The 14,475-nt window shown below is 36.6% G+C and overlaps 2 protein-coding genes across 2 annotated transcripts; both read right to left on the bottom strand.

The window, feature by feature from the left end:
- Window positions 1–2,836: 2,836 nt before the first annotated feature.
- Window positions 2,837–5,483, bottom strand: LOC127811222 (exopolygalacturonase-like). The gene is made up of 5 exons (XM_052350930.1): window positions 4,537–5,483; window positions 4,034–4,357; window positions 3,634–3,923; window positions 3,177–3,405; window positions 2,837–3,052 (listed from the first exon to the last, which is right to left on the bottom strand). The coding sequence occupies exons 1-5, from the start codon at window positions 4,792–4,794 to the stop codon at window positions 2,837–2,839; spliced, it is 1,317 nt and encodes a 438-aa protein (XP_052206890.1). The 5' UTR covers window positions 4,795–5,483.
- A 1,015-nt stretch (window positions 5,484–6,498) lies between these two features.
- Window positions 6,499–13,710, bottom strand: LOC127811807 (ARF guanine-nucleotide exchange factor GNOM-like). The gene is given in 4 exon segments (XM_052351982.1): window positions 6,499–10,144; window positions 10,146–10,715; window positions 11,097–11,899; window positions 13,496–13,710. Coding segments are annotated over 3 exon segments (4,383 nt in total). The 5' UTR covers window positions 11,832–11,899; window positions 13,496–13,710; the 3' UTR covers window positions 6,499–7,066.
- Between the last annotated feature and the right edge of the window lie 765 nt (window positions 13,711–14,475).

A 14,475-nucleotide genomic window follows, 5' to 3' on the forward strand; every position in this document is an offset into this window, starting at 1 on the left:
CAGGTTCCAGATCTGCCGCAGCCGTCGCCGAGCACCATCGACATTCCTCTATTACCGCCGTCACCATCAGGTGCCGCCTCCAACCTCGATCGAGGCCTCCTCCTCCATCACCAATAGCGTCCGTAGCAGAGTATATACAATATATATATATATATTTCCATCGCCGATGGCGTCTGTAGCAGAGTATATACAATATATATATATATTACACCTATAAGTATATATATATTGATAGTAATATTTAAAAAAATAAAAGATGTATATATATTATATTAATATATTTTTTAATAAGTATGTATAATTTATCTAATATTTAGAAATTAATTTATAATTTTTTTATAAAAATAGTATTTTTATAAATTTTATTTGAATTATTTAACATCATGTCTATTTTAGTCTTTTTGTCAGTTTTGACAACTTATCAGCTTTTATAAACCAAACACATAACTATTAATTGACAGTTTAAAAGCACATTTATTGAAATACGTTATCAACTTAAACACTACACAACTTTTATGCTAACCGCTATTAAACTTAAAAGCTACAATTAAAAACGATAAGCCAAACAACCTTTCATACATTTTGCCTTTTAAAGAGTGTCACGGATAATTTTAAAAATTAAACATTGATTGAATTAATTTTAAAATTTAAAAAGCATCCAAACCAAATAATAAAAATTCAATATATTGTTAAATTACAATTTTACATCTATTTTTTTTTCTTGATGTTGCGTCGTGAATAAAAACTTATTAAAAGACCAAACAAAGTTCTAGAGCTCAAAATAATTTTTTGGGTTAAAAGACGTAAATTTCATATACGCAGAGAGTTTCACATAAACATGTAAATTAGATAATTCTGACATTTAAAAATTTATTTGAATATTTCAAGAAAAGAATAAGTAATTATCCATAAAGAATTCTAATTTTAAGAGAATTTCGAAATATTGAAATAAACAATTATTTATAAAAAAATTTATTCCAAAAAAAACAAAATAAACGTTATCTACAAGAGACATATATTATCTATAAGAATCTTAATTCCCATCGGATTAGGAAAAATCGAAATAAGTATTATCTGTAAAAATCATAATTCTAACAAGACAATGAATAATCAAGATATGCATTATTTATAAAAAATTATAATTTAAATTAATTAAGATTATTTCATATTACTCTATAAATAAACAGTCATTTATTTTTGAAAAAGTACGTTTATACTGATTTCAATACATTTTTTTATCATCTTCAATGTCTGAATTAAATATCGAAATATTTACATAGAAAACTCCTCGTACTCTCTAATTGGTTTTCTTTTTATAAATTTTGACAACTTAACAATAATATTTTCAATTAAATTAAATAAAATTATTATTATAGCTAGCAACAACATTTTTTTAATTATATAATTGACATACGTGTCAAAATTTATAATTTTTTTTAGTAATTCAAGCTAAGAATAAAAATGATTATAAATGAACTAATTAATTAACTACTCTAGACCAACTCTTGTGGTGCTTAATATATGAATATTATTTTCTAAATTAAATTCAAAGAAGAAAAATTGATGGGTAGCCTTAAAAGGACCAAAAGAAAATTGGCTATCATTTGACTTGTTAATTTTGATGTTTTGTAATTTATTGCTTTAGGTGGTTGTACCCAACTAAGTAATTCTTATCTAATTAGTTAATGATTTAAATGCATTTCTACTTATTAATTAGAAAGTAGTAGATGTTTACATAATTGCATCAAAATTTTGGGGAAAATAATTTTAATAATTACATAATGCGCCATTTGCCATTGCTCAAATACCTTATTTGTGACATTACTCAACAGAAGCCCTAAATACAGCATTAAGGATTAGTAAATTTTATCTCACACCAAATCTAATCTTTATTTAAGTTTTGTCTAAAAAATATAAAACCTAAATTACGACAGTCAATTGTCATCAAGTGAACCCTCATTTAAAATCTTTTTTTTTTTAATTTACATTTGCATAACAAAGACCATATCTCTGGTGTGTATACATACATACATACATACATACATACACTAGAGGGATAAACTCTGCGTATAAATACATAATTAAATAAAAATTTATGAGTGACATTTGATAATTATAGTTTTAAATAAAATAAATTTTGATATTATAATAAAATTATTTGTAAAATCAATAATTATTTAGAGTTAGATTACAGTTCACAATACAAAACAGGTTGCCACATTGGAAAGAGAGACGAATTTATGGTTTGCCAAATATAACCTTTACATGGAGAAATCTAGATACAAGATATTTTGAATATTCTAGATGATGGTAGATTTTTATATGAACAATATCTAAAATATTTGTATGAATATTTTCATAGAGAATTCTAGAGACTAGCTTTCTCCATGACTAGGCTAGACCATAAAATTGTTTATTGTAGATATTTTGTAAAAATTATCTAGAGATCAAATATTGGTTATTGGGTCAGCTTGAGAGTGAAATATATTGTAAAGAGAGATATGAAGTATTGTAAAGTTTCTTTATAATATAAAGTATTCTCTAAACTCTCCTGTTCTTATTTTCTTTCTTGTACCTAAATCTTAACCTCAAGGTCAAGTCAAAGGCTGACTTAGTGTGAATACCGCAAGGAGCAGAAGTTGAGAGACGGTAAGGCTGCATTGTGCTTGAAAATCACCAAGTCTGTGACATAAAGGTCATGAATTTAAATTTTATTAATATAATTAATTTTTATTTTTTCAAGAAAATATATAAAAATATTTTAAAAATTACTTCATTAATAAAATTTCACAACACCAAGACAAGATATTTGGTTATATAAGAGTATAAATATTCATTAGAGCAAGAACTCTACATCTTGAAGGGCACCCTTCAAAATAAGGCCAGTTTCCGAAAGGCTGCAGTCTTCTGCTGTGTGGTTCAGCTTCACATCAACGAAGTGCACATTTTCACAAGCCACATTGGAACTGCAAACTAGGGTTACTCCATATTTGGTGCGGGAAGTGCCCTTGATGTTCCTAAAGTAGATGTTACTGAGCTTTACATCTGAGGGCTAAGAACAAAAGGCAAACAAATTAAAGCCAAATATATAGTCAGATTAATTGGACACTGCTTAATTTTACAGAACAATGTATCCAAGTATTTGTGTTTCAAGCAGAGTGGTTTAGGACACTTACCTTGAAGTTAAGGCAGGTGTGGCTAGGGCAGTACTCTTGATCTATGATTATTGGGTTTGAGACATTGATCATGACAATGTCCTGGAATGTCAAGTTAGAAGCCATGCTTGGTGGTGATCCAGGCCATGTTTTCACCCTCACACCATTTTGAGTGCCTCTGATGGTGCAGTTCTTGACCAAGACCCCTGTCACATTCTCCTCGTTCGGGTACTTTCCCAGGCTCCCCACACTGCCAAGTAGCCAAATTTCACTATGATGGAGATAGCAAGCATTTCATTTCAATTGGGTTATCGATCAGGATGCTAATTAATTAATTGCTTTAGCCATCTAGAAGAAATAAGAGGCCTGTTGTAGACGATGATGATGTGTTTCTATCAAGAATACATGATTGAAGTCAGATTAGGTTTGATTCATTTTTGAATGGTGAGATAGATTGGCATTAGAGTGGGAAAGCTACCTGATTCCATGTCCCGGACCACATGTAACATTAAGAACCAAGATGTTGGCATTGCCGGGTCCAATGGAGACACAGTCATCCCCCACTCCAATGGTCGAATTCGTAATGTTGATATTACACGAAGAACTAATGTGGATGCCATCAGTGTTGGGGCTGTCCCAAGGAGCGCGAATCTCCACCCCATCGACAACAATGTCCTTGCAGTGTAAGAAGCTCATGTGGAAGTTCTTACTGTTCAACAGGGCAATGCTGCTGATAGTCCCACCAGAAATATTCACAAATTTCATGGACTGCACATAATGAAGAAGGAGAGAGAGACAGTGCGTGCTTTAGGCAGTGGCATTCCATGATGAACCCATGAATTTGCTCTTTTAGTTTAGGCAAGGCAAGTGGAGCTTACAGTAGGACGATTACGAGGCTTATCTATCTTATCGGAGCTACCAAGTGCCCAAGCTTCCATTCCCTGGCCATCTATCGTCGCTGTGCCAGTTTCGCCGGTCAGATCGAAATTCTGCAGCCCTCTGAACACGATCCAGCTAGAGGTGGGGAAAGCATTGAGGCTTGAGGGAGCCTTCAAAGTCCCTCTAAGGCTGATTCTTGGGGACTGGTTGTTGTAGCAAGGACCTTCCAACGTGACTGGCCCTATAAAGAATGCCCCATTTGGTACAAGTAATGTGGCATTGCCATTGTAAGCACAGGCATCTTCCCATGCTGCTAAAAATGCCTGAAACAGAACATTAAAAGCACAGCAATCGAACCTTCAACAAGATATCGCCAGAGAACCATTGTTTCCTTTCCTTTTATTTTTTTCTCTTTTTTGTGATCAAATTGTCTTTGATTGAGAAATTGCATGCGATGCGAGTCCTATAGCATTTAGGCTGATTGGAGATTAAGAGACCTTACTGAGCTAGTCTCTGTTGCGCCATCAGCAACTGCTCCATAGCCAGTGACATCAAACACTCTGGACCGCTCATCATCATCATCGTCATCCGGTGCCCAATTCACTCCGGGTAGCTCAGGTGATGGATCATCTTGAGTTGCCGGAGATGGATACTCGGGTGCTCCACGATAAATGTGGTCTACAGAAGCTGTAACATCTAAGAAAATAAGAAGAGAAACAACTGCATAAACAGCTAAACTAATAACCTTGAAAGCCAACATATATATATTCGATCTTCTCAACGCTTAAATCTTGATGCAAAATTATCAGCTCTCACCTAGCAGCTAGCTACTGAACTCTGCACATTTATAGGTAATTACGCAAATTAATTAATTTACCCCCATGGATGTTGAACTGGTTCTTTCTTGGGTTATGTTTCAAGTTAATGTATGGTACTGGTGAAGCTCAAAAAGAACAAGAGAAAGCCAGGAGAGAGTAGCTTAATTATCAGTTTATACATTAAACAAGATCATATGTGTGCGTGTGTGTGTGTATATAAAAGAAGATCAAGCGTGTCCAAGAAATGTGAACCAACTACAAGTTTCAACAGTTACATTCAGGTTGCCTCACATCTTCTGAGCCCTCAAAGCACATTAGATATGGCTTGCCAGTGGCCATATAAATATACTTGGCTTCTGCTTAAAGGATTGTTGTTTTATTATATGAAGATATTTTTCTGTGTCTTAATTTAGAGAATTTGGTTTAAAAAAGAACAATTAAGAATGTGTTTCAGCAGAAGAGAATTGAGCATTGAGCCTCTCTGGTCACCACCACCCCGCCGCCGCCGACGTCAGCTTCTCGTCGATCATGGCATCCAGGCGGCGGAGCAACCCATGCTTGTGTGCTCCCATATTCTTTCTTATCATGCTCTCCTCATTTTGATATATAATATTGACTATTAATTAGAGGTACTGATGAGCAGGACCCTTTAGACCGCTTGTTGCAGGCTTCTTCAATGTTTTTATTTTCATTTCTTTAGCTTCAGTATTGAATACTCTAAACAATTAAAAATAAAAGAAGTAATGTTGGGTATCGTTTGATTCGCTTGGCTTGAAACATCATAAGTAAGAGATAATTAGTTATCTCAACACGTGGACAAATTAAAATATAATACGAGGTAATGCAAAATATAAATTAATTAACCATTTTAAATGCGAATGTGATTAGATTCTTTTTTGCTCATCAATTTAATCATATCTATATATGGAATTAAATTTTTAAATAAAAAAACTCCAAAAAGCAGATATATAACCAATCATAAACCTTCAAATTAAAGAACCCCAACTTGTTTGAATCAAATCAATTAATGAAAAATATAAAAGAGTTTGCCATGTATTGTTGGTAAATACATATACATATACACCAATATTAGAGCATTATTAGGCAACAAACTCAATAATTGTTGGTCTGTCAAGTGCCAAGGATTCACTTGGGTTCATACACTGGCAATTGCAAAGCTCTTGAATTATAACATATTGTTATATCAAAATAACCCATTTATTTTCCCTTAAATCTTGTAGAAAATATGTTCATGTCCATACTATTTTCATTTTAGTGTTACCTTTCTTTTTTTTCTGCGTTTTTTCCGTTAAACCAACCACCTTAATTTGAAACGAGGATTAAGCATCCATAAGTGTCGTTGATAATCCAAGAATTGAGAAATCAACTTAAAGCCGTTAATTGTTAGATAGTTCCAGCTTGTTCGAAGAAGTTAGCTTGCTCCTGCAGCAGAGGCAACACATATTAATGAATGTTGATGGCATTGATCCATTTAGCAGAGCCTCCGAATGACTAGAAATGAAGTGAACTAAACATAATTAATGGCATTGATCAAAGCCAGAGAGATTCATAATTTCACTTCAAACTTCAAACTCAACCAGAGATGGGCAAAGATAAAAGAAAAAGCTACAAACAATTCCAAAGCAAATGCATAATGGAAACATCAAACAGAACCCTGACTAAAGGAAAGATGAAGCAATTACAGTGACAAGTTAGCAAAATTTTCCCCTTTGGAAGTAGTCCATGGATGAACGACTATAACATGCTATTAAAATATAATTTGATATGTATACACAAAGGAAAAATGATTCAATTGTAACCTTAAATTGAGTATAGATCTTTTCATGCCAAAACAAAATTTTGGCGAGCCATCCCATTATGTGAAATAACAGAGCAAATAATGAGTGCCACGCCGTCCAAAAGAATTGGAGATTGGATGGAGAAAAGCTTATCTGCTTAAAAGTCGTGAACACATAACAGCACCATACTTCCAGTAAGCACTCTTGCTACCCTTCTCTACCGGATGTGTGTTGCTGAACTTTTGACAAATTCTGAATAGGCTTCTCGTGGTTTAAATATTCCATAAACCCACCCCATTTCAGGTCTCTCAACCAATGGCTTGTCTCGGCTCCCAGCATAAAGAACAAATGAAAGTCCATTCACGTTCCCCTAATGCAATTTGACGTTGCAATTTCTCTAACACGAGGACTACTTTCAGACTGTGGTCTGCCCCGATGGAACAACAATGTTCTCATCGGACACAGGAGTACCCCCTGTTTGTATCTGTTTCACCTGCAACTGCTCTAATTCATTTCCAGGGAAGACTTCTACTTGCAAAGATGCAGATATTTTCTTCACATGCAGCCAAGTCAGTTGCCAGAAACTATCCTCGCTAACATCACTTGGCACAAGAATTCCCCTAGCCTTCATAACAAGCAGAGCATTTTTGAGAAGCTCAGGGACTAGTTCATGGATCTTCTCACCCCGTTTCCCTCTGAATTTCACTTTCATGTATTTCTCCATACGATTAAGGACCCCTAACCATAGCTTGCAGAATGATGCTGACTGATACAGATCATGCATAAACTGTAAGAACACTTTCAACAGGAGTTTGATAGATAAAGCAAGCGACCCTTCCATGTTCCTGTAGTCCTTTGGAGAGTTCTCCTGTGCAATCTCCAGCAAGTCATCAAGCAATGCAAATATGACTAGGTCAAAACACTGGAACCACAACTCAATTGGAAGATAAATCCCGTCTATTGCTGTAAAGCTCTGCTGCAACGACAAAATAGCATGATTCCGTACTTCTTCTCTCTGATCCAAACATACTTTCTTCAGTCCCTGTACCAGCCTCAGCCACATCTCCCCAATATCCTGATACATTTTCATAGCCTCCTCTCCAGAAGCTTCCTTCGTCTTGCAAGACCATTTGGACAGGCAGACAATAGAGCCTGCCATCAGATCTAACGATCTGATAGACCTTTCTACATGTCCAACTCGAGATTCGGCAAACTGTCGAGCAGCATTCACACAAAGTACATAATTAGCGGGCAACAGGTGAGCTCCACCACTCATAATAAATGATAAAGTCTCAAACCCTGTTTCAGATGCTTCCGGATGTCGGGCTGTAATAGAAAGTAAGGAAGTGATGGTACGCCATCCAATATGGGATCTTATCTGCATTGCATTTGCTTTCACAAGGCGCATAACTTCCTGCGTGATGTGTTCGCAATATGCATCGGCAACCCGAGCATCAAGTTTCAATATAAGTTGCAGCGACTTTAGAAGCTCATCAGTCAGGTCTTCCTTGTAAGGAAGTAGCCGCTGGCATATCCTAAGGAGCCCAAATACAGCCTTCTCAACCAGAGCGCAAGGCATTACAATTGACTGGACAACACTAGCTATGTGCTCATAAATCCCCTGCCAAAGAAGCATAATCCTATCCCTGTTATTAAGCGCAACTGCAATAAGTAACTCCAAGCTAAACACTGCAATGTTTTCATCTTCCAAGAAGTTATTCCCTTTACGCCGTCGTCCTGCAGCCAATATAAGGGCCTGTGAAAGCTGCAATAGGGATTCAGCTTGCAGAAACTTGCTTTCAGCAAAAATACTGTCAATGTGGCAATCCTGAATCATTTGGAGAATGCGCTGATGAGCTGCGAGTTCTTCTTCAGATGGTTGTGATGCAGGTTCCTCTGAATCAAGATACAAGAGTTGGCTGAAGCGGCCCATCAGACCAGATGATTTCCGAGAATGGGCAGTTGAAAGTATGCGAGCTGCTGGCCCAGAACTTGTAGCCAGCCTCCCTCGCTCCAACTCAGAAGAAGGTTCCAACTCATCAGCTGCATCACTGACCAGACGAGTGGGAAGAAAGCCCAACTTGTGCAAGCTTAAAATGCAATCCAAGATGTTTTTCCAACCAGAACGAATGAAATCACCATATCTATTTGCTATGGCGAAAACTGCGCCAGTGGCCATCCTAGCTTTATTGTCATTCCCAAAAGCAAGGAGAGTTTCTTCTGCCGGTAAAGGATGAAGGAGCGTTGTGAACTTACAAAGAGACACAACCAGATCATTTAGAACATCATCAAGATGATAACAAGCCGCAATCTTAGCAATGGCCAAGAATCCTTCAATACATGATTGCAAAATGTCTTCCTGCTCCACATTATCAAAAACCACTGAGATTGCAGCAATTGTGGGACCTGACAAGATAGCAAACATATCATAGTCAAGGTGTGCTCCGGAAGCACAGATGACAAAAGGCGCAGCTTGTTTCATTTTGTGCATTAGACTAATCCAATTGCTGGGTATCGTAACTGGAAAACCAGCACCTTCCTCTGGGGTCATCCGGATCTCATTCTCACAGATCGAGCGATACAATTCGGAGAGATATTCTCGAGGGAGATCACTGCCTCCATTTATTCTTCGATTATTACGGATAAAATCATCTTCAGTCATCTTCTTCTTGACCTGTGCATTGTGTTGATCAGTGTTGAGCAATATGAGTGAATATGACAACAAGAGTGCAGCATCTTTGTTGGCCAGAATGTGTGGAGATTGCTCATAATATCTTTCTGCAAAAGCCTCCAGTACCCGCTGTATCTTCTGTGACTCTCCAGGCAACCGAAAAGTTTCCAAAAAAACACGCAATGCAGTATCCAAAGTCATGTCCTGGAAATCAAATGTCCTAGCAAATTCATGGAGCACTTGAATACAGAATTCATCATGATTTCCCAGGTAATCTCCAACAAGGTTCTTATCCAACCCAGTGGTGTATCTGAAGAAGCACGCTACACTTTTGGGATCAAGTTTATCAGGCAACAGATGTATTCCTTGGAGGAACTCTAGACCCTTCTTTGGATCCCGGTTGAAGTGATCTGCTCCAACCATCAACCTTCTCTTGATGTACTTCATCTTACGGAGAAATGCAACCCAGTGACCAGAGTTGTTATAGCTCTCACATTTGACCATCCAGAATGGCTTATATTCCTCAAGATCCAATGAAGCTTGTTCGGGAGGCAGAGATACATTGCCAACCCTGCTGGCCATACCTTGAATCATGGCAATGAGACCATCCAAAGCAAGGGTATGCATTGCAGATAGTGGGCCATTCACTGGAAATGCACTTTTGGATAATAGGTTGGCAAGGTCCTCAAACACATTGCTGCAGGATATGTCACAGTCAAAGTTTGCATACATCTCAGACACAAATTCTTGCTGCCTGCACAGATCTACAAGCGTTTCCATAGCAACCTCCTGCTGTTGGTATGATGCTCCATGTTTGCCTTTTTGCAATCCTCAAGAGCACACAAGAGAAAAAGGCTTCGAGCTGTAGTTTCAGCTTGGTACGAAGATGATGATACAAATTATGGACAATGCTACACACAGTTGAAAGAATCAATGGACTCATAGACAGCCCAAACTGCATCAGATTATGGAACAGTTCATCCTGTATCAAGGACAGTAACTTAGGGTGATCACCAATAGATGCCCCACCCAATTCAATGGCAGAATTGATTAGACCCAATGCAAAGAGAGGAACATCTTCATCATATGCTATAGGATTTGGCCCCAAACCAATTTCAACGTGATCCATGACATTCAAAAGAGAACAAAGGAAGTGGAGTATCTCCACCATGCACGGGATCCCATAAGGCTCCATCATAACATGCCCTCCATTTTCAGCATCCTCCTCCTGACCAACCTCAGTTTTACATTCATCCATCTTGCCTACCAATACACCAGAGCAATCATTTGAAGTAACTTCAACTGGAGGTGGTTGACTATTATTTTCCAAACCCATAGACCCATTATCTAGTTGTTTACTTTCCAAAGAGCAATCCTCATCGAGTGCACTAACCTAGAATGAAACACAAGTTACCATAAATTAACAAAAAACACATGGGAAAAAAAATCAGATTGAAATCTTAGAACTCAACAAGTTGAAACTCTAAGCAACTCTGTGCTACATTGATGAACTAAAATATTATTCAGTAAACAAGTTCTCTTCAAGAATCCCCTTTGAGTCATTCCAAAGCAGTACTGCTACTTAGAAAGAGCATCCCATGCCTAAATTCCTTTCTAGGGTATCAACACAACCTGCCTGGAATGGTCACAGGGAGATTTATTTTAAATACAAAAGTTTCAGTAGCATCTCTGCTGAAATGGAACTGGGCACATTGTACAATTAAGCTCAAGAAGATAACAAATCAAAGGCAATAACTAAAATTGATGCCATTACCTCCTTCTTAGTGTATGATCTCCCTCCTTGGGATGGTGCATGTTTTACATTGGCAATATCACGCAGGTGTGAAAAAATGCACCTGACCAGTTCATGCATAGTATGGCGTGCTATCCTTTGTAACAATTCACCTTTAGAGCTTGCTTGATGGACCACACGAAAACAGGTGTTCACTATGTTGCACACGTGCTGGTTACTCAATTTTACTGATGCCTTATTTTTCATGCAAGCCAGGAGAACCTGAAGTATCTTCATCAGTACCACTTCTTCAGAGCCAGGATCAGTGACCTCAAACCGGCAGCTTGTGACAGCATCTACTACCTGATGTAAAGCATCATCTACATTCACAGTATCTATGTCAAGTATCTCAAGAGATAAAAATTTGTAAACTGATGAAAGAGCAACACCAGTGATTGGTGCACCAGTTTCATCAGATTTAATAACATCCAGAAAAGGCTGCAGGTACAGGACTGGGCTGATAGTATGCCACTGATTTTGCCATGAGAAAATTTGCTTCCGTAGTTCCTTAAAAGATTGGATAAGAGAATGCTCAAACTGATCATCATCTGTTGTATAACGAATCCCCCATCTTACATTTCTCCTCATCACAGCCAAAACAGCACCTATTTCTGAATTCACCATACATGCTAGACCACTTCTGTAGTGTGCAGTAGAAGAGTACTTGGATTCTCCAATCACTGTATTGCCTCCATGCTGCTGATTTAAGAACCCCATAATTGTCCCAACTTCTTAATGCACAAGCAGAATATTTGAACCACACAGCCTGTTGCTACACCAGGATGCTGCAGGAAGCCAGGCAATTCATGCCCTTCAAAATAAGTGAAGCAGACTGTATGCGCAACTGAATTTCAGGATGAATTAAAAGATTCAGTACAGTAGATCTAAGCAAGCTCAAGCATTTGACGAGATAAATTGCATAGTTTCAAACCACACAACAGACATATTGAACATTGAACATTCACGAGATGCCACAAAGAACAGAAAACAGAAAAAGGTAAAATGTTTAACAGATGCTAAATGTAAATTTAAGTGAAGTTCTACTAAAGAAGTTCCCTGTATATATCATTTAGTTGCCAGCTTTACGTGTAGTTTTTCACATGGATCACGATAAGCTGAAAAATAAGCACCCTACTTTTTTTTTGGACATATTAAGATAGCTTGCAACAAACTGATCCTTAGAACATAACACCAATTTAATAACATATTCAAAATGTCTTATCTGACCTGTCTTTAGTCTTTAAGATGATTATTGAGCTTATAGGAGTGAATGTATGAAATCTATAGGAGATCATTTTGCTAGGAATACGAAGGCTGTTCATGCTTAATAAATACTTGGGTAATCAAATATGTCACTGGAAGCAACAGAAAATGGGATCTAACAATGAACTTTCTGAAAGTAGTAATCACTGGAGGTAAAATGTTGTGGGAAATGGGTAATGAAATGTTACCTGAAACCAGTCAGCCCCTAGAAGTATCAGCAAAGGATTGAGAATGAAGTAATAGACTCTACAAATTGGACCAATTCTTTTACTTGTAGTTTGAGACAGTTGACTATCAAGACCAACAAAAACTTAATAGGAAACTCTTAGGTAAGGTGTGAATTATATTAATCTTACAAAAATATATGATCGTACATACAGCTGACTACCAATTTAGAACCTATGCAGTTGACCTGAAATTAAGGCCTAAGGTTTAGTAGTAGTAGTTTTGAGAACTTTGCTAATACCAATGTGTATATGTAAGTAATACAGTTAGACATTGGGCTAGCACGTGTGGAACATTTCACTGATCATTTTCATAAGACAGATCACCATCATTCATCATTCTTCCACAAAACATACAATGTCTCAATCCCGTTTCACAAAACATCATAAAGGAATAACGGGATCCTAAATTGCAGTTGCCTAAAATTGGTATTAAGGTCAACATATACCCATTCTTGTGCAGTCAAATTCAAAACTATCAAATTCAAAACTGTAAGGTGTGATTATGAAGAGAACAAATTATCAAACAACGGCATGCTATAACGACCTCAGCTGTGCATGGGAACAGGCGACTAGTAGAAAGTGATCTGAGGTGTGAACTATAGCTAGCAGACTTCTCGTTCTAATTTTCTTTTGTGCGTGTGATTCAACATCTCAACTTTTCCTCCTCAAGCCTAACAGGTAAATTGACGATGGAAGAATCTTTAGCAGAATTAAAGTAAACAACATTTAACAAATCATGGCTTGAAAGCGCAGATCTAACTAAACCGTGATCCGAATAAAAGCAGGACTAGGCATTGGGAAGATAATTGGAATTTTTTGGGGGATTGAGAGGCAAAATTGGGTGAATGGATCGACGAAACGAAGCAGCAGATCAGGGGCAAGATGAAGTACCTTTGTGATCGAGGATCCACTTTAGCTGTCGAGAGTCGTGGTTCAGGGGCCTTGTAGGACTGGTTGCCACGGCAGGAGAAACTACAAATCTGAGTCCCGGAAGGCGGCGGCGGGCTGAGGCGGAGAAGGAGAGGGAGGCGGCGACGGCGGAGTCGACGACAAGAGAGGGAGGCTAAAGAGGAATCGACGGTGAAGAGGAGCACTCGACGAATGGAGAAGGAAAGAGAAATGCGGGATAAAATCTGAATCAGAATTAGAGACGGAATACTTCCGTCTCTAAAGTAATAAATAAATAATATTAAAACAATTATATTTTTCTTTTGACCTTAAAAGACGAAAATTATCTGTTTCTAATTATATTTTTACATTTCAAGACATAATTTAAAACGAATTCCTTATTTATGAATAGAGATGAAAAATAATTTCCTCTCTACAGTAATAAATAAATATTAAAATAATATTTTTTTTGTTAAATGAAAAACTATCCGTATCTAATCATTTTTTTTTTCAGATGGATTTCTTATTTTTGATAGAGACAAAAAAAATTATCTCCAAGTAATAAATAATATTCAAATAATAATACAAAGACGAAATTAGAAATAAATTTTTTCCTAGACAAAAAAAATCATCTCTAATTTTGTCTCCGTATTTTTTTATTATTAAAATATAAATAATTAATTTTTTCTATAATCCATCTGTATTAGAGATAGATATGCTATGGTTTTTAATTGTAATTTCTAATTATAATTTTTTTATAGTGATTAAAATGGTGCGATCTACTGGAGGAGGAGGCTGAGACCACTTTAATTTTTCTCTTAATTAAAAGTTAAAAGCAATATGTTTAATATTTCTAGAAAAAGGTTAAAGATATATATATATATATATTTATTAATTAGCATTTAGTTGCCTTTTAACACTCCAATAGTTGTGTGTATAAAGCATCAAAAAATCTGGGTGCTTTAGAAATTAAAATATAACAG

Source organism: Diospyros lotus, chromosome 10, assembly GCF_014633365.1.
Source record: "Diospyros lotus cultivar Yz01 chromosome 10, ASM1463336v1, whole genome shotgun sequence".
Taxonomy (NCBI): Eukaryota; Viridiplantae; Streptophyta; class Magnoliopsida; order Ericales; family Ebenaceae; genus Diospyros; species Diospyros lotus.